Here is a 26,847-nt window from a genome sequence, read left to right as displayed (position 1 = left end):
GCTGTTTTTTTCCTACTGCCTAAGGACAGCTTAATAATGCATCAAGATTCAGATCAGTTTTTTCACTTCGGTAAAACTGACCTAGTTTCCTTCATAACCCCTGCCCCCCAAAGAAGGAAACTTTTAAATAAAATATCCTCTATGAAATTGTAAAAGCCGACATTCATAATATTTCTTTCACATGTTCTGAAATTAAAACTGTCTCATCTCCTCAGCTTGTTAAATGAGACTGAGTTTCATTTACAGGTTTGAGCTTTTTAAGGGGTTAGCATCCCTACTGCATGTGGCAACATCCACGCAGTGTTGCTTCATGGAAAGAGATTGTTATGATAATTGTGAAAATGATGCAGATGTTTGGTTTTGAAAATAGACACCAACAGTTTTCCCGATGCAAACATGTAACTGCTCACAGGCTAATGAAAGCTTATCATGTAAAAATATTCAGAATGCTAGCAACCTTGAATGACCACGTTCTGTCAGATATAAATAGCTCATTAATACAGACTAGTTGTCACAAAGCAGCTTTTTCTACCCGTTGTCCAAATTCAGTAGCTGCAGGAAATAACTTATGTAATACAGACTTCTTGGTACTTCCGGTAGGCCCTATAATATGTCACATGCCTTCCTCTCAAAGGTACTTTTCAACCATTTCAACCTCACTGTACTCCCAGGCATCCATCAACTTGTCCTTTTGCAACTGACAAAGGAAGACCTTTTGTCAGCTTGCTCTCAGGGACAGAATGAAGACGGTGTACAGTATACACCGTGAACATGGGTGCGAGATTGCCTAATTCTCCTTCTGTCGGGATTAATCAAACACGTGGCGTAGGCCTATAACAAAATGAGCCTTTGTGATTCATTTGCTCAAACAATCTTGTTTAAGAAGAATCTAAGTTTATTGTAACCTTGAAGTTGTGGTGTGTATGCATGGCATCCATGGTGTTCTTCCACAGCCAGTGGTTTTCTGAGGTTGTCAATGTCCCTTGCAAGGACTGCGATACAGAAAGACAATCTTCTCAAATTCTCTTTCTCTTCAGTCATGCAGAATAGTCCCTTCCCCATTTTTTTTAATTAACTACCAAAGATAAAAGTAGCTATTAACACAATGAAAAAACAATGTTAATTTTTTTTTGAGTCAATTTGATAGATAGAAAAGAAAATCAGCCTGCTTTCAACTTCCCCGTGGAAATACTGTCTTCTAGACTATGGTGTATGGCTGTGTTTATTAGAGGCTGTAGCTCTGGTGGAGAAAAAATGCTTTTATGATGTAGCTGTGCTTTCCTGAGCATGCTTATCACATGAGATAATTTAAAAAAGCAGAACACAGGCATAAAACCAGAAATTCCACTTGATATTCAAGAGACACAAAACTAAACACAACATCACTAGAGATTTTCCATTTTCATTGAGCTACCATGGGTTTATGGCTGAATGGAAGCACTCCACTACATTATTTTTGAGCTTGAGTAAGGTTACAGAGGTAAAAAGTCATTATGAAAGAGGAAGGGTGGTCTGGTAAGCTGCATACCTCCATGCTGCTTACATACGCTTTTGGTTGTGTTTGACTTGTTTTCCTTCTTTTATGTCCTCATCTGTTCAGGTGTCATCTTAAATGGACAATTACATCGGTTTGTGGGTTATTTTGCAGAAAAGCAAATACTGTTTGAAATCTCGACAAACCTATCATAAAGGGCATAGATATCCAAAATGAGACAAAGACCTACAAATACTTCCAGTGGAGAAGAAGGGAAGATTACCAAAATAGATGAAAAAGACACAATTACATCCAACAGTTATAACTTGAAATTGGACAAATTTAGCATAGAAATAATCCATTTTTAATGGAAATGCTGTTAACCCATTGACCAATTTCCTAAACAAGCTGGAGGCTTGAAATGCACAGACCTTTCTAAAGACTCTGTAGTTCAAGCAAAAATTGTGATTGGTGCAGAAATTACCAGATGAGATTCCATGGTCTGTGGTGTACAAGAGGTTAAAGGTGACCCAAGTCCCTCCTGATCTTTGTAGCATTTAAAACGCCCTTACCCACTGATGTGGTAGAAGTATGATCTGAACTGAGTGCTGAAGTACAGCTCTGGGGGATTCTGTCCTGGCTTATGAACCAATGCATTCCCCTCCACAGACATAAATGTATTGGGTTAAGAATGGAAAATAGAGGCAAGAGGTTGTGGGGAAGGAAAAAATACCAAACAGAATGCGAAGAGGTAAAAATGATGAAAACAAAGTAGAGGGGGAAAAAAGACACAACCTGTGCTTCCACCTGTGCTGCAGGTGGAAGTTTGTCCTCAAGAAACAAGGCATTCACCGGCACTACAGTGGAGGTCAGTAGCTCTCCAGTGCACCTTTGCACTGTAACTTCTCCCTGTCACAAGAGCAGGCATCCTCTTGCCCCAAGGACTGGTCCACGCACACCAAATGAGATGATATGTGGGTCTCACCTCTTAGGTCAGAAGGAGGCTGAAGATCTAAGAATCAGCTGCAGATTTTGGGAAGAGGCCAGCAGCTATGCTGAATAAAGCACATACACACAGACATGAGCTCTTCTCACCATGGTAAAAGACTGGCTGAAATATTCCTTTCCACTTGACATCTTAGAAGGGAGAAATACTTACTTCATCCTTTCCAACATACGAAGGCAATTAGGAAGACAGGGATTCAATGCAGTTGATGGCAGAAGCATCATACTGAGGTGTAAGTAAACAACAATTTCTCTTTTATAGCTTAGGCTCAGTTCTGCAAGGATGCACACATGTATACTGTTCCATTGACATGACTACATAAGTGCAATGAAGCCGATTATGTCTTCCTTGCACTGGTTATTCTTACGCTAACTGTCCCCTCTGTAGATGTCCCTGCCCACAGCAGGGGGGTTGGACTAGATGACCTTTAAAGGTCCCTTCCAACCCAAACTATTCTATGATTCTATGATTCTATGATACTGTCTGTCAGGCTCCTCCTGTCTTCCCTTCTTTGGAAGACTTCTTCCAAAAATAGATATACAATTCTCTTCTACATTGAAGCAATAAAAATTATGGCAGACAAACTAAAGAAACTAAACCCAGATTATGACAATATATGTGTTAAACATCGTTTATCAATCTCTTTGCAGGTTGCTTCTTCATTCCACCCTTTTACCTGCTTACCTATGGCACGCACTTAGGTTGTGACTTCTTGAAGGAAGAGTTTTATGTCTTTTTATATATTATCATACTGCAGGCACTGTGGAAACACAGCTGGTTACTACTTTTTACATGTGTTATCTCACGTGCTAAGAAACGCCCCAACATTTTCAAAAAGGTTACTTCCTCACTTACAAATATCAGAAAAGTTTTTCTGGGCCTACTACTTCACAGGTCTGAATTGCAATGTATTCTGTCTTGGGATTTGTTTGTGGGTTTTTTTGAACGCTTGTTCATTGCTGTAAAATGATTTCTGCCTGGTGTCTGTTCCCTTCTGATGTTCAGACCAAGTTATCCTGAAGTCCGTTGAGTATCGTTATTGTAGGTACAGTTGCACTTAGAATTACATAATACTTCATCAGGGGATGAAGCATTGAATACCTCTTACAGGAGTTAATGGAACAAAATCTGTTTAATTAAATTGTAACTTCGAGAATTCAGCAAAAAAGATGCTGCATCATTCAGGTTGTAAACAGAATGGTGCTTCTAGCCATCTTTATAAAACAGGCTGCTAAGTGCACTGTTACTCCTGGACCTCCTCCTAAAGCTTCGCATTGACTTAAATAGGCCAGCCCAGTACGTGCTGCTTTGTTATGAGTCCGTATGGAGTAATTTTTGTTAAGAAGCTAGCTCCTAAAGTACCTGTAAGGCAGTCCCCCTTCCTGTGCTTCAGTAATGCTAAACCAGCTGCTTTGCCTCCCAGCTGAATGCGTGGCAACAAGGACCATCATCATAACAATAATACCTGCTGCATCTGACTCACTACAGCTCCTGCTGGGAGAAGTAATAAAATGTATATTTCTCTGTGCCAGCAAGAGCTGCCACAGTACAAGGAGGATTCACTTCCAAGTTCAGATTTTCTAGTTGTAGTGTTTCTCCCTCACGCTTTTTGTATTTTTTGAGTACTGTGGGAGAATAACTTTAGATTATGGTGTCTGAGGAGACTACCTGCAGAAGCTGAAAAAGTCTGAGATCTATATTGGTGCTTTCAGGACTATTTCTTGATCAGAGTGTTGTATTCTCTGCACCACAGGAAAGAGAAAACAAAGCCAAGTACGTCTAGCTCCACAGCACAAATGACACACATTACCATTTACCTTACAGCTGCAGCTTTGCATCTTGAAACATTGACATTTCACCTATAATTTATTAATGAATTGTGGAAACTTTTCCCTGGGCACTAGACCATTAGACTGTGTATGGAGTGTGCCAGCAAATAATATTACTAAACGCCCATGTAGTCTTTTAGACACTCTAAAAAGAAATAGCTGTACATACAAAAATAGATATGCAGCTCTTTTTTAAATTAGTAACATATAGTAACCGTCTAGATACCGTCCTGGGCAACCGGCTCTATATGGCCCTGGTTGAGGAGGAGGGTTGGACTAGATGACCTCCAGAGGTCCCTTCCAACCTTAACCAGTCTGTGATATGTTAATTGTCTTTCTTCAACTCATTCATATTACACGATGATGTCTTTTGAAATGATTCATCTGTCATGGTCAACAAAGGTCACTGTTTTAAAAGACTTCTTTAGTAAATATCCTAAAGGAGCTTTTCAAATACTTATAATTAAATTCTGCACCTTTGTCATCTTCTGTACTAAGCGATATTTTGTCCAAATAAGGAAATATACAGAAGATCTTAGAAGGACATCTTAAGGATAACATTGTTAGATTCAGGAGAATCGCTATATGCTAAAAATGTAACCAGATGTACAGATAATAGTAGGCACTGAAAGGAAAGATTTTATAAAAACATTTCAATTACTTGTCATGTACAATGGATTGAACAAGAAGCTATATTCCACTCTGGGAGGATTTAAATGCCACCTTATTTAGTTTGAGAACAAAGAGATTTTCAGTTTATCTGTTCTGTGTACATAGAAGAGGCAGCAGAATGGATTCGTTGTGCACAAATCATGGCTAAGGTGGTGCTGAAAACAGCGTAGATAAAGGGGTTAGTGTGGCTACAGGCAAACAATGATTATTTACGGACTTCAGTGTGCTTTTTGTGCATTGCTAGAATGAGCAATGGTTAGATCTGAACCCTACAAAGAGTTTAAGGGGCTTGGTGGAACAGGTATGGTTAATCTGTGTTTGGTTGTTAAACTGATTTAATAAGAAGAAAGTTATGTAGGTGTATGTTTTACCCTTCCTAAAATCAAATTGCATTAAACATTATGTAACAGTCAAATAGGACAATTAGATTTACAAGTGCCTCAAGCAGATATTCAAGACTGGTGACATCTGTTGCTTATAGGGAGTGAGATTTGATATGCAAGACTTTTTTCCTAAGAACTGTGCTATAGATATTATGATCACTGATAACTCTTTGCAGAATGCCATTTTAAATCTGTTATCATTGAGAATTTACAAATGAACCCAAGGATTATATGACATTATTGATCATATTTTTCACAAGTTTTTGAGTCAGTTGATTTTTTTTTAACATATTAGTTTAATCACACACTAGTGAGTTTGTTCTTTCACCAGTATACAAATTAGTTACCAGGATATTGGATATTATGAAGCCTACCAGCTAGGTACTGGTAGGATGCAAGCAATATGGAGTTATATGACATCAAACCTAGCAAATATTCACATGAACGTATCATTACAGCTCACCTTTGTGATATTCTACCTTAGTAATGAATATTTTAAAGAACTTCTTAGTAACTGTTCCTATATCTGAAATATTGTGATCTGTTTTCAAAACAATTTAATGTCATAATAGTTCAATAATCAAATATATGCTTTTAGACATTATAGCCAGCCACAGGTTTTATAGCTGTGCAAGCAGAAACGATGTGTACAATCTGCTCTCATGTTTTAAGATGAAGGGGAACCTGCAGATATCAAGAAAATACAACATTATCAGTGCTTCGATACAGTATGGGTTTTAAAGTAACAAGTATTCAATGATTCATTACTGCAATTACACAGTATTATTCTTATATAATGTAGTAGTTGTTCTTACATAAGAATATGTCCTACGACATAATACAATAAACGTTGAACTGCTCTGTGCAAGATAATGCTGAGTATGTAGACTCAACCTATTTTTATGATGGCATCATCCAGTACAACGATAGAACAAATCAGAGATCCTTTAGAGGCTATAAAATAGCTTTCTTTTTCCATATTTTTAAAATTAAGGGCAAAATCCTGGCCTCTACGGACGTCAATGTCAATTTTACCAATGGAAGCAAAATTTCATTTCAAATGGAGAAAGCAGGAAGCTTTTCACTGTGCTCCTCTTGTCTCAGTTTTCTTGACTGGCCCAAGTTTTTCTGAATTAAGTCCTAGAATGACTTACGTGCTGACAATAGTCAAGACAGATAATCTTTTTGCTGTACTTTGAAAGTATTTAGCGTATTTTAGATCTCTCAAATAGATTGCATTTGTTATCTCCTTTCCTTTTTTGCCTTTCCCTTGTGTATGATACCCCTCCAAAAAGGTTTGGGGATCAGTCATCCCAAACATTTTACTACTCAAGAGTGTTTGATGACCACTATGTCTGTCCACTAAGATCAGAAATGAGCCACACATCTTAATTCCGTTTAAATGTTTGTAGCAATATGTTCATCAGTGTGTAAGTTTTATAATAACAGGCTCAGTGGGGAGAGATACATCATTATGATACTGCATAACAAGTCATCGGGGGATGGGGAAGTTTCACCTATCAATGGGACAAGCCGTTGTTTGTAGGTCAATTAAGTACAGGATCTGACACCTTCTCTGCCAAAGTAACATTTATATTACCAAAGAGGGAAGTTTTGGCACTCCTGCTAAAGTATCAGCAGATCAGTGAAAGGTAAATATATTTTGGAAGGTGCAATTGAATCTGCACTCCTCAAGGACCCTAAGGAAGAGATTGCTGTAAAAGCTAACATACTCTACCAGCAAAGGTTCTTTCTGAGGAATGCAGCCTGAGACATAAAGCACATGAAAAGACAAAATTCCTGATGAAGTAGGTCAAAATGCCCAGAGTAAATCAGTGGCATATAGGAACATTTTTTTAGGTTTGGTGGTTTTATAAGAAAATTAAATGAAAATTTTTTTTTTGTTTGCATTCACTTTTGTCTTTAAAAAAAAATTCCTATGTTATATATAAATATTTTAATTTTTTAAGTTTGCTTTCAAAATAACTGGTTAGTATCAAGGCATTTTTTGATATTTTTCATCTAAAGTGTGACAAGTCTAGAGTGAATGTGGTGAATGGAGTTAAATCCAGTTGGCGGCCGGTCATGAGCAGTGTTCCCCAGGGCTCAGTTTTAGGGCCGGTCTTGTTCAATATCTTTATCAATGATCTGGATGAGGGGATTGAGTGCACCCTCAGTAAGTTTGCAGACGACACCAAGTTAGGCAGGAGTGTTGATCTGCTCGAGGGTAGGAAGGCTCTGCAGAGGGACCTGGACAGGCTGGATCGATGGGCTGAGGCCAACTGTATGAGATTCAACAAGGCCAAGTGCCGGGTCCTGCACTTTGGCCACAACAACCCCATGCAGCGCTACAGGCTTGGCGAAGAGAGGCTGGAAAGCTGCCTGGCAGAAAAGGACCTGGGGGTGCTGGTTGACAGCCGGCTGAACATGAGCCGGCAGTGTGCCCAGGTGGTCAGGAAGGCCAATGGCACCCTGGCCTGTCTCAGAACTAGTGTGGCCAGCAGGAGTAGGGAAGTGATCGTGCCCCTGTACTCGGCACTGGTGAGGCCACACCTCGAATCCTGTGTTCAGTTTTGGGCCCCTCACTACAAGAAGGACGTTGAGGTGCTGGAGCGTGTCCAGAGAAGGGCAATGAGGCTGGTGAGGGGTCTGGAGCACAAGTCTTATGAGGGGTGGCTGAGGGAACTGGGGTTGTTTAGCCTGGAGAAAAGGAGGCTGAGGGGAGACCTCATCGTGCTCTACAACTACCTGAAAGGAGGTGGTAGTGAGGTGGGTGTCGGTCTCTTCTCCCAAGTAACTAGCGATAGGACAAGAGGAAATGGCCTCAAGTTGCGCCAGGGGAGGTTTCGACTGGACATGAGGAAAAATTTCTTTACTGAAAGAGTGGTTAAACATTGGAGCAGGCTGCCCAGGGAAGTGGTGGAGTCCCCATCCCTGGAAGTATTTAAAAGACGCGTAGATGTGGCGCTTAGGGACATGGTTTAGCGGACATGGTGGTGTTGGGTCGACGGTTGGACTCGATGATCTTAGAGGTCTTTTCCAACCTTAATGATTCTATGATTCTATGATTCTAGAGAACAAAGGCAGTGTGAGAAAGCCTTCTCCTTTCTCCTTACTGAAGATGTTTAAAAGGGAGAGTTAAGGACCGGAGGAAGTGGGCCAAGAGTGTATACCAGAAACAAACAACAGACAGAAAGTTGTACATATTGGCAATGTTGATTTTATGCCATTTATGTGAATGTGCAATTGCTTTCTGAAGGGTAATCTGACACATTGTCCGTGTCTGACCTACCAGGCTGCCAGCCCTTTTTGCATTCCTAGCTGTGGTTGATGGAATCCAGTACTGTGACCTTTCTCCAAAATTTTATTTTCACTTCCATTCTTCAGCATCTGTATGCTGAGCAACTTACATATTTTTTTAACATCAGTCTCCTAAATCTTTAGTTCATAGGAATGTTCAGAGAACAAAGAAGCCATTGTTGGAGGCTAAGACACCACTCAAATCAGTTCACATCATTTGCATTCAAATCAGTTGCCTGGAGACACCAATTTTTGATAACATAGAACCTAACTGTCCTGGTTTTGGGAAATGATGTGCTAGAGATGGGAAGGGAATCGCGTTGGAAGATGTACAGTTAAGTTTGCAAAGTGTCATGAGAAACACAGATTGATGTTCTCTGTAAACTTAAGCATGCACAAGTTTAGCAGACACTTGACTATGTGATTGCATGAATACAGCATTAATGAAACATAGTCTTATGAGGGAAAGGGACTGTCCTGTCTGGGTTAATATAAAGTCCTTGTTTTGCTTTTTGCAAATTAATTTCATTAATTTGCTAATTAATTTCATTTTATTTTCATGAACGTTTTAGGTGTATCAATACATGCATGAAACCATAACTGTTAATGGCTGCCCCGAATTCCGAGCCAGGGCCACTGCAAAGGTAGGATACGTGCAACTGTTTAAATACGTGTTACCAAAGTGACCTAGTAATTGACTGTGCGCGTGTGTGTTTCAGGTATTCGTGTGTACACTGTAAGAAAATTTAGACATCAGTGGCAGCCCAGAGTCTAGAACCAGTGCTACTTCCCAGGTAACAATCATAATGGAAAATTTCAACCTTTATGCTGCTTCTGTAGCTTAAGAAAAGAGAATGATTTTATGGAATTTGATGCTTTTTGAAAAGTTGCTTTGCAAAAGCAAATCTACTGGTTCATTCTGTAGAAGTCTGCCTGCAACAACCAATATTTTAATGGACTATTTTCCCATACAGCTCATCCTGAGAGGACACAATGATTTGGGAGATAGAAACTAAACAGTCAAAATTCCACTTGTAACTAATGGGATCTGTAGGTACTGAGCAAGTGGTAAGGATGAGCAGTGACAAAAATGGCCTGACCAAGAGACTCCACAGCCAAATGCAAGCCCATTTTTCTGATGCATTACCTGTTTTAATAAAATATATTGTCTCTTTGTCCATGTGGACCTGCCTTTCTCATATCCTTAGGCCATGACAGCTACATTACTGCTACTACTAAAATGATAATTTTCTAAGGGAATTCACACAACCATGAAAGAACCCATTCTATATGCCAGTATGAAATATGCTCTGTATTTTCATAACATGCACAAAAATAGATGCTTCCAAACAGGGGAGATCCACCATGGCTTTCTTTTTCCCATTATCATTTTGTACTCAACACTATCTTCTGGGTGGTATAGCAGATACTATGCAAAACAGGTAAACCTGCAAAAGCCATAGATCTTTTTTAGAGATATTTCTTTATGGTCCCACTCCTGTGAAGTTAGTGACAAAACTCTCTGAAATCTTAATGGAACTAAGATCTTACTGTTATGTATTTATGTTAAGAGATTTTAATTCAAAGCTATTCAGAAGATGAAGGTTGGGAGTATGTTACACAATGATTTCTACAGTATCTTAGAGAAGCTGTATAGTAGCCAGCAAATAACCTAATATACGCTAAATTGCAGTGTATTTTCCTTACTAAATAGAACGTTCTTTTCTGTAGGCTGTTCTTCTGATTTTAACCTTCTTCTAATTGAAAGTTAATGGACAATGTAAATTAGTAAGGTCTATGGTTCTATATAGAGAAATGTGTATATGAAATCCTGATTTGTCTACACTGCAGCTAAACATAGAAATTATTGCTGTGTTGTATAGCAAATGGGGAGAAATCCTATTAGTGTTTGCCATTCTCATTTCTTATTCATATAGAACAGCAGGGTTACAGAGCAATGTTTCAATATCGCAATATTTCCTGGTTATTTCTGGGCTGTCTGTATTGCATTCTCCTAGTGCATTCATGTCTGACATAAAATGTATGCATGATGACAAGGTCTGCATGTGCAAAAACATGTAACTGAGAATGATCCATTATGTCACATCATCCACTAGCTTCTATTAAGCATAAGCATTATTAGGATGCTCAAAAAACATTAGTGTAATGCAGAATTGTTCGAGCAGTTTGGACTACAAACGCATTGAAAAGGATAAAAGATTTTCTTAATGTTTATGTAATGATTTACTAAGATCTATAAGTAGGAAAATACTTGTAGTGAAAAATGAAATATAAGATGTCATATTTTTCTGGATGCAAACTTTACAGTTTGTTACGTGGGGGTTTTTTGCTAGAGTAAGGCTAACAATCTAGGATTTTTCTAATTGATTTATAAATCCATTGTCTTAAGATTTATTTTTTCAATAAAAGTTTTGATCCAATTATATTATAAAAACTCATATTCCTGTTCCAGGAGTTATTTAGTTTGCAAGATTTCATAAAGATTATAAATTAAACTTTCTAAAATAAGAATATCCTTTTAGGATTTTTTTCTGTGCCCAAAGAATAAAATAAATAATTCCATACCTCTGAAAGCAGAGCAGAGAGTTAACAATTCAGTTTATCCACTTTACTTCAACTAGGAACACAGTAGAGGTCACATTATCTTATCCCACAGTAATAAATTTTCTCCCTGTGACAAGGCAAAGAAGAAATGCACTAGTGATCATAAATATTCACCACCACGCAGTCAGGCTTCCCGGTGCCTACTTCTGGCTCTGCTGCTAACTTTCTGCGTTATCTTTGACAAGTCACCTAAACTCTCTATTTCTCTGCTTATTCCTTTATTTCAAAAGCATTGGCATGGAACTTAATATTTTTAAAATGCTTTCAGATAATCGGAAAAAGTCAGAGTAAGATACTGAAATGTTTTCACAGGAATGAATTCTTCCTGCAAATGAACAACAGAGTGTGTATCAGTGTTCTCCCTACACAGCCAAATCACTCGTGTTTTTCTTCCAGGCAACAGTTGCTGCTTTTGCTGCAAGCGAAGGCCATTCACACCCGCGAGTGGTGGAGCTGCCAAAGACTGATGAAGGCTTGGGCTTTAATGTCATGGGAGGAAAGGAACAAAATTCACCTATTTACATTTCTCGCATCATTCCTGGAGGAGTGGCAGAAAGGCATGGAGGGCTCAAACGGGGGGACCAGCTGCTTTCAGTTAATGGAGTGGTATGTGGAAATTTGATAGAGCTTTCATTTTTCATCTGGATTTGCATTTTTCACAGCTGTTCTAATACCGTGATTTAAAATGCAGCCATATGAAACAAAAAGTAGCAGCTCTGTGAGAGACCTTCAGTGTGCATTTGTGGTGCAGTGAGGCAAAGCTGCATCGACAAGTTTGTGCCACTACAATTTCTGTTGTAATGGAGGGTGCTTGAAGAGCTTCATTTTAAACCCACACCGCGTGCTTCATTTACAAGGAAGCTGTGTCTTTCTTAATTGATAATTCTGCAAATTCCTTTTGCAGTAAAAGCATAATAACAGGCTTTGTCGTTCTTGCACTTCATAGCTTCTGAGGCGCTCAGCCCTTTCCAAGCACAGTAACGCCTCAGTGGTACTTGTGCAGCCTTGTGACCTTCAGAGCATTTGAACACATAAAATCAAAAGAAACTTGGTAAGCACATTTGGTGCTGATTTGCAATGGAAGGTACATTCCAGACTTCTCTCAGTGACATTCATCCAGTTGTGATATCTTCATCAGAGAAATCAGCCGTACAAACGAACACATACAGGGAGCACGTATTTTCAGTAAAAAGGTACATTTGTTACATAGTCATTTTTCATGTAAGTAAGTCAATACTTCAGGGTGGAGTGTTTTGCAGTAGTTTCACTGTGAATGTCAGTATGGAGGTAAAAATAGAAAGGGGTCTTGGAATAGAGAGGAAAAATAAGGCTCTAACTACATGATATCGGTCAAATTCTGCCTTTCATTTTGCTTTTTGTTCCCTTTTACAAGGGAATGTGAAGTACTGAAAGGGTAAGCATACTCATTCATATAACCCTACACTTCTCTTAATGAAAACATAATCCTTTTTCATGCAAAACCTCCATCTAAACGTTGTATTTAAATACACCAAAGGCACGTAGGAGGAATTCCTGAATCCAGTCATAAATATAAGACTTTCCAACTTAAATTTCCTCTTTGTTGCAAGCCCATAAAGAATGAAAAAAATGCTGTTTTCTACATGCTTTCATGTTGTCATCTGTTTCTCTCAACAATAGCTATTCCCTTTCTCTTGAAACAAAATATCAGTGCAACACTTCAGGCAGACTTTTTACAACTTCTTCTATCAACCATCATGTTCTGAAAAGAGAAATAATAGGTCTGGAAACTTACTCACCCCTGTACACAATGAGAAAGAAAAGATACAAAACAAAAAAAGAAAACCCACTGAAAAGATTATTTAGTCTCAGGGAAAAAGAAATCAACTGAACATTTAATAAGTAAATTGCCTGAACTTCACTGATTGGGAGTAGATCAAATAATTTTGTTGTTGTTCAGGTGAATAAAAAGACAGATAAAAAGAGTTTATATTCACTAATTGATGGATGGTTCTTGAAAAATCCTTTTACTGTCAACAGTGCCTAGGCAAATACCGGGGAGGAAAGTGGCAAACCTTCAGATGTCAAGATAAATTGAATTTGACTGTTGTCACCTCTATTTCATGATACTTTGTTCAAAAAATTTCATTAATGTGCTCTGGAATATACATTAGGTTAATGTGGCAAAAAAACACAATATAAAATTCCCAAGTGCATGTAGGCGCATGAGAAAGTTGATTCCAAGATGCAACAGAAATATTTTCGCATTCAGATTCTAAACAACAGAATTTAAAGTTTGAATTGCAGTTGCATACTTGAAATAATGCCTATGAGCAACTGTTCATACACCAATCTTGGGCTGAATTAAGCCCATACAATATAACTCGTAAAAAGGCAAAAATTATAGAAGTGGTAATTTGTTTGCAGACAGCTTGAGACAGGAGGAAAAAGGTCTAAATTTAACATTCTTCACTGGGACTAGTTCACTCTGTGCTTCTCTCAATTTAACTGGAGAAAAGCAAATAATATACAGTAGGTACAATAGAACAGACGGCTCAGCAGTGGAACATAAAATGAAATATCTGTAGCTTGTTTGTGCTCAGAATTTGGTGGTTATCCAACTTTATAATTATCAACATAAAATTAGAGCTGCGTGTTCAGAATCCAGATTTGTTATCCCAGCATGACTGGGATGACTGTTCCTTGAGCTGTTTCACCGGATGTTAAAAAAAGTGTTTTCTCATTATGCTGGGGATTTTGTTACATGCTTTTGTCCCACACCCCCTAAAAGTAAAGGAAATTGAAAGCAGTAAGCCCTGCAGATGGCTCAGCAAAGGCACTTGCTGGTGGCTGTTCATATCTGGCAAAGATTCTGCATTTGTCAGATACCTGGTGTGAGTCAGATACAGAAAGGGATACAAAATAGGTTTATAATGGCTAATTTCTCAGCCAAGCATTTGCTTACAGATATCTAATAGAAATACTCTTCTCAACTTGTGGGGTAACAATCAGATTCTTTTTTTTGTCTGCAAGACAGTGGGATTTTTTTCTTTTATATTTATGACAAGTCTGTGAGCCTGGATACAGTAATGGTTGGTGTTTCCCCACACCATATCTGCAGTTCTTTCAGCTGTTCTTGTCTCTACAGTATTTTGCATCCCTTTTTTTGGTGCAGTCTGCCAATACAATAAGAGAAATACAGACATAAATCAAAAATGTAATCAAAAATTACGTATTAAATAAAGATATACTTCCTTTTCTGGTATAAGCTCTTTTCCCTACTCCAAGGGGCTCTGCTATTTAAGTTGTGCAGCTACCACTATGCAGGTGAAGCATTTGTAATGCCTTGGAAATACGAGTGCAAGCAGCAATGAAGACGTTAAGAGCAAGTATAGCAATCATATTAATGGCAACTGAAAACTGTAGTTGTTAAGACCTGAGTTAGGTACATTTGAAGAGTAGGATTCGTCTTTAGCAGCACTATCTTTTACTTTGCCTTTGTTATTTTCCCCTCTTCGGTTACGGTTCAGAGCTTTAGGCTTAATTCTGTTTCATTACTATTCAAGTCAATGGGAGTTTTCCATTGACCTGGATAGCAACAAAGTCAAACCCTTCCTTTCTAATTAGAAAATACTGGCTTTAAACTGGAAGAACAAGGCCAGAGGCAAACGGGAAAGAAAACAGGCAATCATGAATTAAATACAATTTACTAAGTTGTATGAAGTATTAAAGTACACCATCTTGTTATTCCCCTACAGAACAGATAGAATCACAATTGCTTATCGAGGTCAGTTAGAACTATCCAACTCATTGAAAGCAAATGAATATTTTAGCTACTTCATGTAGCTTGGGAGCTTACAATTTTTGTTCATAGCCTGTTCTAAGTTCATACTGTTCCACAGCAAAACTGATCACAACAACACTGTGTACACTGTCGTTTCCTCTGAATGTCCATGCAACGTCATACTGACCATGATTCACAAGCAAAAAATGAAATATGCCCAAATGCCCATCCCAAAATGCCAAATTTTATACAGTTCCTCTTAAGGTGAGCACTGTGTTTACAAAAGCCAGTATCAAAGCCAGTCACAAAGCAATGAGTTATAAAAGATAGCTAGTTACAGTATGTGTTAGTTATGATCCCCTCTTCTAACATTGAGCAGTTATGGGGTAGGGGACATGGGGAAGAGGTTTTAATTTGTATCTGTGACTTGTTCATTAAAGCAATTTCACAAAACACACTGTGCATCTATAGCTTTTTATTTTAGCTCTCTTTGGAGCATTAGATACATTCACTGTTTCTTATGCAACAACAATTTCCTCTTTTTCAAATATTTGTAAGGAAACTCTTTTCTCCAAACTACTTTTGGGTAGCCGTGCTTGTTCAGCAGATTTATCCCAATCACAATTTCTATAAATCCGGTCACCACAGATCATGAATTTTCTTGAAGATCTTTGAATAGGAGACCTACTGGAAGGATTTCGTGAACATACAGTTCAAAAACATGAAGTCATTTATTTCAACAATCAAATGTCTCTTTACTTCAAGGTTGTCTCTGTTTCTGGTAATCATTTCAGCACCTGAAATGACAGTCATTATTTCTCTAAGTTGCATTAATATTTTTGAAGCATCTTATCATTTCTGTAGAAACTATTGGGTCCAGTCAGTTGACCCAGACACGAATAATTATTTGTATTAATATGTTGAAGAATATTTAACAGGAGAAGAAAGATAAATAGCAAGGCGATAAGCTTGAATTGTGTTGTTTCTATTACTTATGTAGAAGTGTATTGTGTCTGCTTTTTGAAACTTTTAAATCATTATTTCTAGCTCACAGTGTGCCACAGCAGAAGTAATTCTTATTCACTGTTCTTGCACAATGCCACTCAGTCAAATAGGGGAGGTGAAAACAGAAAGAATTTGCTTCTGACAGTTGCTATAACGATGCTTAGTTATTCTTTTAGCATGAATTGAACTTCAAATATTTTGAATGCTGCTGCTTCTCTTTGGAGGCCTATGGGTATAGTTTCATTTTAAATAGCATGGTATACGTAAGAATTTTAAAACACAGCATGTAGTAAAACTTTGATTTATTTTATGTGGGAAGAAAACTACTTATTTTTTAAATGGTCTAAAATCCATGTGAAGATCTCTGTGCGGTCTTTTTTTTTCCGTGCAGAGATACTTTTGTTTGTTGGAATGTATCCTACGACATACATGGGCAATCATACACCATTAGAAAATTTCTCCCTTTCTCTTAAGGTGTGGAACAATCCACATGCCTGAAAAGCACTCCGGTCAGTCCACTTAATGGTAGAAATTAAATACTCTTTTCACAGCAGAGTCACCTCCCCCTTTTGGAAATTTACTGTTTCAAACAATGTTAGCATAGAAATCAGAGCTTGAGCCCCTTTGGGAATACTTTTGATTTCACAGCAGATATCATCTTACTGTAAACCATTTTCCAGAAAGGGAAGGAAAATATATATTCCTTCAGCAAGAACTTGCAATGGTTCAGATGTTAGCGTTTGATTGCTTACAACTAACTGGATAAAGACTAGTTTATTTCCAATAGAGAACCCGTATCACATAAATGTTAAACGTGTGAGCAATGCCATTAACTAAGACGCGGCTTGTCCCTGAGAGCAGCGGGCATGCTCCTTCGCCTGCAGCTCAGCAACTGCTTAATCACCACATGTCGTTCCCTGCGGGATCCAAAGAGGGCCAGGGTGTAAGAAAGGAATTGCGATTTCAAACGTGCAATTTCCTCATTTCTTACCAACATTTAAATATTTATTTTTGTACCTTGCAAACAGACTGTTTGGGTTTTTACTGCGGGGTTTGGGGTTTTTTAACATTATTTTTGTTTGCGTAAAGCTTGTTGAGTATTTCCTCTCCTTTTCAATTAGGTTTGTAATGCAACCTAAAACAGATTTGGGTTATTTAAAATATGAAAATGAATGCATTCCCAGCAGTGCATAAATCTTACTTAACTCAACACTTACCCTTAATGGTCCCTTGAAAAATGTAAGGTGTGGAAACTTCCTAAAACCCTGACAGCCTTTCCGTATGAAAAAGAGCACAGAGCTCTAGATCGCTATTAAATCTGTTCTCTCTGCTCCCAGAGCGTGGAAGGAGAACACCACGAGAAGGCAGTGGAGCTGCTGAAGGCGGCTAAGGACAGCGTCAAGCTGGTGGTACGCTACACTCCCAAGGTGCTGGAGGAGATGGAGGCTCGCTTCGAAAAGCTGAGAACAGCCCGGCGCCGGCAACAGCAGCAATTGCTCATTCAGCAGCAGCAACAGCAGCAAACTACACAGCAAAACCATATGTCGTAGGTGAGAGGATTCATTGGTCTTCCCTAAAGCCCACTGACAGCACCTCACCTGGGCCAGCAGCTCCTGGGGTCCAGGGGTCTGTCAGGGCAGGGCCTGGCACAGGGGCCCGTCCCACCCCCAGCCAGGAGCAGAGCAGCCATGGGGCACCGGGGCAGCCCCAGCCCCGGGCACCAGGCACCTCCCTGGGGATGGCAACAGCCAAGGCCAAGCCAGGCCCGCGGGTGGGCCCGGCTCACTGGGGCCTGTGGCCGGGCAGGGCAAGGCTGTGGGGAGCTGGAGACCAACCCTGCTGCAGCATCACTGGGGCAGGGCCTGACGGCCCCGGGGGGCTGACATGGGGTCCTGGGCCATGGGCAGGTGAGGGGAGCCACAGGGGGCTGACATGGGGTCCTGGGCCAGGGCCAGGGTGGGGGGAGCCCAGGGAGGGGTCAGGGCTGGCAGTGCCCTCGGAGCCCTGGCAAGCACATACTGCAGGGAGGATGATCAGAGCTCATTTGTTGGTACATTTCCACATGGTCTGTCCCAGTAAAAATGCATTTTGAAAATAGGTGAAAGGCCCTAACAAATTCTGGAGCCAATTTCCAACTAGTCACCTCGAGATCAATAGCCCCTATGCAGCTCTGGCTTACTTACCTACAAGCAAGACCGCATAAGAAGTCTGTAGTTCCTGGGAACATTTTTTAATTAAAAACCAGAGCATTTGTGACAAGTAAGACTATGCTACCAGATTTAGACACCGTTTAATGTATTTTCAAATACTCTGTTACCACTCTGCAACAGAACATCGAGATTTGCTGCTGGTACGTGAAGAAAAGCCTTCCTAGTCCCTTCCCTACTACAGGGAACCCAAACTTCACTCTGTGATTCCTCTGCAGGGAACCTACAAGTGCTTACTTCTCATCTCCAGTTTGATAGGAAGTATTTCATTCACTCTTGACTGACATTCAATATTACAATAGCTTCCAAGAGGCTTGCAAGTTTCCCAGTGTAGTCAAAACACATGGCATGTGAGGTACAGAGATTCTCCATATATGCAGTTTTTCTGAAATCAGTGAGAGTTTGTGACATGAATACATTTATAGATATGCTCCATTTGCCCAAATGAAATCAAGTAGGAAGCATGTCCCAATGACTTACATCCCAATCCTCCACATCTCATACCAGGTGTTCCCAAAACAGGATGTTTGTGCCAGTAAGAGTCTACAGGTGACTCAGAAAGTCCCCAAATGGTCAGAAGTTGAAGCTCTATCCTGGTTTCAGTTGGCATAGAGTTAATTTTCTTCCTAGTAGCTGGTACAGTGCTGTGGTTTGGATTTAGGATGAGAACAATGTTGATAACACTGATGTTTTAGTTGTTGCTAAGTAGTGCTTACACTAGTCAAGGACTTCTCAGCATCCCATGCTCTACGGACTGAGAAGGCTGGAGGTGCACAAGAAGCTGGGAGGGGGCACAGCCAGGACAGCTGACCCAAACTGGCCAAAGGGACATTCCATACCATGTGACATCATGCTCAGTACATAAACTGGGGAAAGCTGGCCGGGGGGCCACTGCTCAGGGACTGGCTGGGCATTGGTCGGCGGGTGGTGAGCAATTGCATTGTGCATCACTTGGCTTTGTATATTATTATTATTATTATTATTATTATTATTATTATTATTATTATCTATTTCAATTATTAAACTGTTTTTGTCTCAACTCACGAGTTTTCTCACTTTTACTCTTCCGATTCTATCCCCCATGCCACCGGGGGAGAGTGAGCGAGCGGCTGTGTGGTGCTCAGTTGCCGACTGAGGTTAAACCATGACAAGCTCCCAGTGATGGTTTCATCGTTATTGATGTTGACAGTGACCTCTGTTGATATTTAGGGGGAAAAAAAACCACCTTGTAGACCCCCTGTCCTGTGACCACCAGAATTCCAGCTTTGATGCAGACAAAGGCTCCGAGTGGGATCTGAATCCCGCCTCAGGGCCCCAACTCAGGCAGGAGGTATAAACAGTAGTATTTCATGAAGTAAGTTTTGGGTTTCCATGTAAAATAGGTCCATTGCAGGAGATGAACATCTTACATTAAGTTTTTCATTTTTTCAGTTACCTAAATCTTTTCATTAGCAAGTAAGGTATTTTTACTGATTTGAAATTTTTCTTTAAACTAAAAGAGAAGAAAGGCAGGCAAAGACAGCCAGCAACGTAATTCCTCAATTCCTTGTGCTTGCTCTGAGAAATGTGTTTCTTTAATTCTAGGTTATTCTCAAGAAAAAAAAAGCCTCGATCAAGAGTTCAGTAATCAAGCAACCAGAGCTGTACTTCAGTATTCCAGCAAAAGGAAACAACTACAGGAACACAAAACAGAATTCATCTGGAGAATGTGCAGTACAAGAATAATGTAGTTAAGACAGCCATAGGGAGGGTACCTTCATGATAAGGCTTTTCAGCACACAGCAGTCACAGACATATAGTACTTCTGTGACTCTATTCTTAATGAGAACAGCATGATAGGTAAACCCTATGAAACACAGAAGTCCAGGGCTTCCAAATAATTCTGTTTGATCTAATCTTGCACTCCTTACTCTGACAAATTGGCCCGTTGGCTTTCTCTAGTCACTGAAAGTTTTGTTTTAAGGAGATCAAGATTGGCTTCTTTTGGGGACAGAATCTTTCTCTACAGTTATCTCCAGAAATGAACAACTACATCAGTTCAAAATTTTGCCACAGACATCAAACTCATACATCACGCTTCATAGCCACTTTGTACTATATATTGTAGAGCTGTTTTAACCTAACGTCCTGTTTATAATTTTCAATTTTCCCTCTGGAAATAGCAATTTACTATATTTATAAAGTATTCCATTTGTAGGAGCAATTGGCTTTTTACTCTTCGTGTTTCCATATATTTTATTATGCATCAACAGAGTGAGAAAGTTTTAGGTCAATTTTAATTTTATTAGTAGTAAAGTTAGGGAATCCTAGAACTGTATTTTTAAACGTAGGTATTGCTTGTATCTATTATATTACTATTATTACTATTCAGAAATCTATAACTGGATCTATTATATATTTATTCCATAAAATATATATTGTCTGAATGTACCTGTTAGAGAAGTAGGGTCTTTGCTTAGCATGTATTGCAAATGTAGTAAGCTAACGTTAGCAAAAGACCAAGCTTTGTTTGGCAGATATTACTGTGACAGCATAATCTCGGCTTTTCTGTGTTCTTTAATTTATTTTCCAGTCTAATGTTAATATATTTTAGAGAGGAGGAAGTATAAGTTGTTTCTTTTAAGACTTGCACATTATCATTTAAATCAATTTGAAGTTAGAGTTCTGACTTTTTTTTTTTAATCAAACCAAATTGGAATGTGCAAACAAAATATATAACTAAGTTCTTAAGTTTACAAGTCTGCTTTTCCAAAGAAAATAGTCAAAGCTGGAAGGCTATAAATGTAATCTACTTTCAAGAAAATAAGAAAATGGAACCCCAAATTCTAAAAAATAATCATTTTCAGCATGCCTTCCATGCTTTGTTAGAAAAGACTGGGGGAGAAAAGGAGCTTAGGGGACAACCCTACAGTCCTTGCATGTTGAAAACTCCAGCTGATGTCAGTGAAAGTTTAGTAACGTGAGGAATGTAGAAATGGTCTGAACCAGTGTTCTGGTTGTGAACTTGGAGCAAAGTCAGAAACAATTAATATTTTGAAGGATCTATTCTCAAACAGAGAGAGGCAAAGCAAAACAGGGGAAATCGGCAGTATCATAGCATATGTTAGAAACCAAATGCAGGCTAGCCAACAGTCTTGACAGTGTTTGGTTAGTGTAAGTAGCCATTGAAAGGAAATTACTGTATTTTTAAAACCAAACAGCATGAATTCATCCAGAGAAGCCTCATTTTATACAGAGAAGTAATTCTATCCAGTGGTCGTTGGTGACAATATCAATTAAGACAGTGGAGTTTGAGAACTACCAGAATTAAAGATGAAATATATTGTATTGTGCTCTGCACGGTGTCTTTTTATACTTAATAAAATTGTACGTACCTATTTTAAAACTGTATCCTCAAACAGACACTGCTATTAATATTGATGGTATATAAATTGTTATTATGACTGCATATAACTGTTCTGTATCTCATCAGTATGATTTGAATTACACTGATATCTGCATTTTCAGAGACCAAGTATTCAGATTTAGTCAGCCCACTGTACTGCATTTTTCCAAACCGCCTCTCCACCTTCTCCCCTCCTCTTCCTCAAAAAATTTAGGTTTGATGGAGTGGAATGTGCTGATTAATAACTTCCAATAATAGAATGTCATTCATATAGAGAAGCATATCAAATTCATTTTCATATATTATTATTCAATAAATTATTTATACACACTAAAATTAACATTCTAGTCTTTGCCACCATTTAACAATAAGATGAAAGAAAAACATAAGTAAAATACAACTGTCAATGAATTTGAAATGGAAGCAGGAAGAAATAACTTTTTAAGGGTCTCTTTCCATGCCCCTTACTGACCAATAAAACGTATAGCCACTTAATCACAGAAGAATCTGTGTCCCTAAACCTAGCATCTGGATTTAGTTGTAGACGGTCTTTTCATTTGTGATTTAAATGTCTTTGGTCCTGATGCAGTAAGGCACTTCCACACATGCATTGCTGAATTAGGACCTAAAAGAAGTACAGGGAGAAGAACACGTTCCACATGCAGGTCTGCAGGTACTTGTGCATCGTATTTTAACTGATTGGTCTCCTGGCATTCGCTGTTTCACTACACTGAATTGATACTCCTTCAGACAACTTAGTGAGTTTTATTGCTCACATTTACCCTTGGGGCTCCCTCGTGTTTTTCTGCACTGGCAGCAAACTGAGGTAGGAGATCCAACAAGTCTTTTCTGCTGCTTAATTACAAAAAACAAAGGGGTGCCATGTGATTTTTACAAGCTCTTGCATCATGCTCACTTATGCCAAAGATCCAGATGTAAGATCTAATAATAACAGAGATTCAGGGTTGGTGGCATTTACTTACTGAAGTTGAAGGATCTGCGGTGCTAGCCATAGTTTTTCTGTTTGTGACATCTGATCCGACTGGCACTTTATAGGGGATTGAAGGATTTCATACTCCTTGATAAAGCGAAAAGCTCACCAGGCTGCATTTTCCTCTTTTCCTTCTACAGTGACAAATCATAGATAAAAGGTCAGTGAATGCCCATGAGTGGAAGAAATTACATAAAAATCTACCTGCAGTTCCCTGGTGAATAATGCTGCAGACGTCTTAGTCCTATACATCGTACCTTTTATATGTATTTATCACAGCCAAGCTTCCAATCTGACTTAGGAACCTTTGGGAACTCTTGCAGAAGGCACAAAATTATATGCCACATTTCCAGGAGAAGAAACTGTTTATTCATATACTAGCTTTAGGGATTTTAGAGTTCTAAATGCAATTAAGAGCTCATGAGCAAACAAGGTTCCTAGAACAAAAAAAATGCTAAACAAGAAGAAGGGTGGGTTTGGCCTGTGTTTGAAATAATACAGGATTTTAAGCATACTTTCAGATTTTAAAATAGTTACTATGCTCATAGAAGATGTATTTTACCACAGGATGAGAGACTGTTTCAGAAAGTAGCAATTCTTTCTGAATCTTTCTGAAAATGGGATAATAAAACTGACCAAACAATCTCCTAACGCAGGACTGTGTCTAGAAGAGCTAGGGGGATCCTTCCATATATAAGTAGAGGATTATCAGCTAGAAGTAGTACTGTCCCTGCATAAGCATTAGTGAGACCATTTCCGTATCCAGCATTCAATAAAACAAAACAAGTTTCAAACCCAGAGAGTATTCTGGGACAATTTGCAAGAATGTGCTGCCTGCTGCGATACATGTCTGATGAGAAATACGGCCCGTTATGGTTGTCCATGAGAGGGTCAGGACGAATTAGGGATGTGTTCGAACAGTCTTGCAAGCAGACCCAAGCTCACCCTGCTTGTCCACAAAGCAAATGCAGTCTTGTGCTCCAAACCAGCAAAAAGATTTAGATGTATGTGTGATGGATTCATTCCCTCTACCTTCAGCTGTCTAAAAGCAAGCTGCGGAGCTTACGCTGTTTCCATGGTCAACAGAGAGTTAGAGGCATCCCTCGAATGCGATTCATTCCACCTATCTCTGACGTCTATCTTAAAACAGGATAAGGCATCCCGTAAAAGGGTTTGTAAGCAGAGCCACTGACTAAACAGCCTAAATTACTAGCTTGAAGTAAGTAACGTCTTTTGGGAGGTTTTGCTGCTTCACTCATAGACAGCTTCCTAATAAATAAATATCCAGCCACCAGTGTTTGAATTCCCTAGTCTAAAAGCTCTATGCGCATAGCTCAGATGACTAACAGGCCTTACACGGGATTTGTGTTGTAAGGTGGTTCCTGTTGCTACAGATGTCTGTTCTGAAACAGTCTAAGAAATTTAAGAGCTCAGTGCAGGTATCGTTAGCAAAATGCTTTGGTTGTGGTATATACAGGACCAGACTACAACAAGCTTCAGTCTGTGAATGCCAATAGCAGAAGTCTATACTGCCACCCGTAACACTGGGCTAGCGTGTGTGCATTTTACAGTACCTGCAGCCAAAAAGATGAACAGTTGCTTTTGATTTTTGGTTACAGAGATGCACAAAAATGAAAGCCATCAAACTTCTAATGTAGGAATTTGTGATACCAAGAGCCATAGCAAAACTCGATCAGTTCTGAAATCTAGAAGCCTGCAGCTATCTAGGATTAAGTAAAAAGATTACAGAAGCAGAAGATGTCTATGAGGAGCAGACAAAATCCAAGAGGAAAAAAATCCCATAGGGATGTAATCTCCGATCTGCTTTTAATTTACTTTCTTATAGTTAGTTTCACTCTTATCAACTCATCTGACCAAAAGGGAAGCATATGATTCAGCAATTGCACTTACTTTTATCAAAACCATGAAGAGCTGATAGGGTAGATGAATACCTCTTCCCTTCCTTCCTCTCTCTGAGGCTTGGATGAAGCTGGGTTCTGTCTGCAAAAAGGTGACACCCAAACACATCGCAGTGCTACAGAGAGCTTCTTCATTAGTCATATTACAGTCCCTCCCCACCAGCAATTCTCAGTATGTTTCCTCAAAGTGGGCATGTTTTCTAGACCCACAAATTCCTGTTTATTTCAAGGAAAACTCGATGTTAAGCCTGAAGCTGTAAATCTTGCCCAACCTTTTCATTTTGACATCCCAAACCAGACCAACTATTGCACTTTTAATAATCTAGCTGGGAGCCTGGTATTAGCTTGTAAACTGGTCCAATTAAAGACTGTATCCCAGGAGTCACTTCTCTAGCATTTCTGTTGAAATGAAAGAAATGTAACAAACACAAAGTATAACTTCTGAAGTACAGAGAGTAGCCAGTGCAGTGCTACAGAAAGGGGAAAATAGTTACAATTTTTCACACATGCATGAAAATCTCTGCAGGAATATAGAATATTATTTTCCTCTAAACAAGTTACTTTTCTATGTTGGGAGGACAAGCCACTTCTCTAGTAGCAGGTTTTAGTAAGAATAAGGCAAGATGCCTAGCTAAAACGAGAAACAGCGTGGGAAGAATCCTGGGTATGTTAAGGCAGCCATGAACAATTTGGTGGGTAAGGCTGGGTCCACCTCAGATTAGAGTAACTTAAGAGATATTTCTCCCACTGATCTCTCTCCTATCCCAAGCTTACTCACATCTAATCCCCCCACTTTTTTGACCCCCAAATTCCCTTTGACTAGAGCCCAACAACTATCACCACAAAGCTAATCCAACTTTCCCACTGCAGTATTCCCCTCCTCTCTTTCATGCGAGTTTTCTCTTAGCTGAGCAGTGACACTTCTTGACCGCATGCAATCCCCTCAGCCAGCTATGGCACTGAGGCTTTGCCAGGTCTACTTCTTGGAGTGCTCTGCTACTTCACTTGCACTCATATCCATTAGCTGCCTTTTCATGGCCACCATAGAATCATAGAATCATTAAGGTTGGAAAAGACCTCTAAGATCATTGAGTCCAACCGTCGACCCAACACCACCATGTCCGCTAAACCATGTCCCTAAGCGCCTCATCTACTCGTCTTTTAAATACTTCCAGGGATGGGGACTCAACCACTTCCCTGGGCAGCCTGTTCCAATGTTTCACCACTCTTTCAGTAAAGAAATTTTTCCTCATGTCCAGTCGAAACCTCCCCTGGCGCAACTTGAGGCCATTTCCTCTCATCCTATCGCTAGTTACTTGGGAGAAGAGACCGACACCCACCTCACTACCACCTCCTTTCAGGTAGTTGTAGAGCGCGATGAGGTCTCCCCTCAGCCTCCTTTTCTGCAGGCTAAACAACCCCAGTTCCCTCAGCCGCCCCTCATAAGACTTGCTCTCCAGACCCTTCACCAGCTTCGTTGCCCTTCTCTGGACACGCTCTAACACCTCAACGTCCTTCTTGTAGTGAGGGGCCCAAAACTGAACATAGTATTCGAGGTGTGGCCTCACCAGGGCCGAGTACAGGGGCACGATCACTTCCCTACTCCTGCTGGCCACACTATTTCTGATACAGGCCAGGGTGCCATTGGCCTTCTTGGCCACCTGGGCACACTGCCGGCTCATGTTCAGCTGGCTGTCGACCAACACCCCCAGGTCCTTTCCCGACAGGCAGCTTTCCAGCCACTCTTCCCCAAGCCTGTAGCGCTGCATGGGGTTGTTGTGGCCGAAGTGCAGGACCCGGCACTTGGCCTTGTTGAACCTCATACAGTTGGCCTCAGCCCATCGATCCAGCCTGTCCAGGTCCCTCTGCAGAGCCTTCCTACCCTCGAGCAGATCAACACTCCCGCCCAACTTGGTGTCGTCTGCAAACTTACTGAGGGTGCACTCAATCCCCTCATCCAGATCATTGATAAAGATATTGAACAAGACCGGCCGTAAAACTGAGCCCTGGGGAACACCGCTCATGACTGGCCGCCAGCTGGATTTCACTGCATTCACCACAACTGTCTGGGCCCGGCCGTCCAGCCAGTTTTTCACCCAGCACAGAGTACACCTGTCTAAGCCGTGAGCCGCCAGCTTCTCTAGGAGAATGCTGTGGGAGACGGTGTCAAAGGCCTTACTGAAGTCCAGGTAGACCACATCCACAGCCTTTCCCTCATCCACTAGGCGGGTCACCTGGTCATAGAAGGAGATCAGGTTGGTCTCATAGTCAGCTGTCTTGCTTCCCAC

At 39.9% G+C, this 26,847-nt stretch overlaps 1 protein-coding gene across 2 annotated transcripts in view; it reads left to right on the top strand.

Moving 5' to 3' along the window:
- Positions 1 to 21,764, top strand: part of LIN7A (lin-7 cell polarity scaffold A) — a 50,598-nt gene extending 28,834 nt beyond the window's left edge. Inside the window, exons 3-6 of one of the 2 annotated variants that reach the window (XM_076333655.1) lie at positions 9,237 to 9,308; positions 11,686 to 11,895; positions 17,395 to 17,607; positions 19,849 to 21,764. In XM_076333655.1, the coding sequence (XP_076189770.1) occupies positions 9,237 to 9,308; positions 11,686 to 11,895; positions 17,395 to 17,607 (495 nt within the window). In that variant the 3' untranslated portion in view covers positions 19,849 to 21,764. The remainder of the gene's footprint in view (positions 1 to 9,236; positions 9,309 to 11,685; positions 11,896 to 17,394; positions 17,608 to 19,848) is intronic. The other variant, XM_076333664.1, reaches the window with a different exon arrangement.
- Positions 21,765 to 26,847: the final 5,083 nt, after the last annotated feature.

Source organism: Aptenodytes patagonicus, chromosome 1, assembly GCF_965638725.1.
Source record: "Aptenodytes patagonicus chromosome 1, bAptPat1.pri.cur, whole genome shotgun sequence".
Classification (NCBI taxonomy): Eukaryota; Metazoa; Chordata; class Aves; order Sphenisciformes; family Spheniscidae; genus Aptenodytes; species Aptenodytes patagonicus.
Note: the sequence above shows the minus strand (reverse complement) of the source record. Positions and strands in the feature narration are given on the sequence as shown.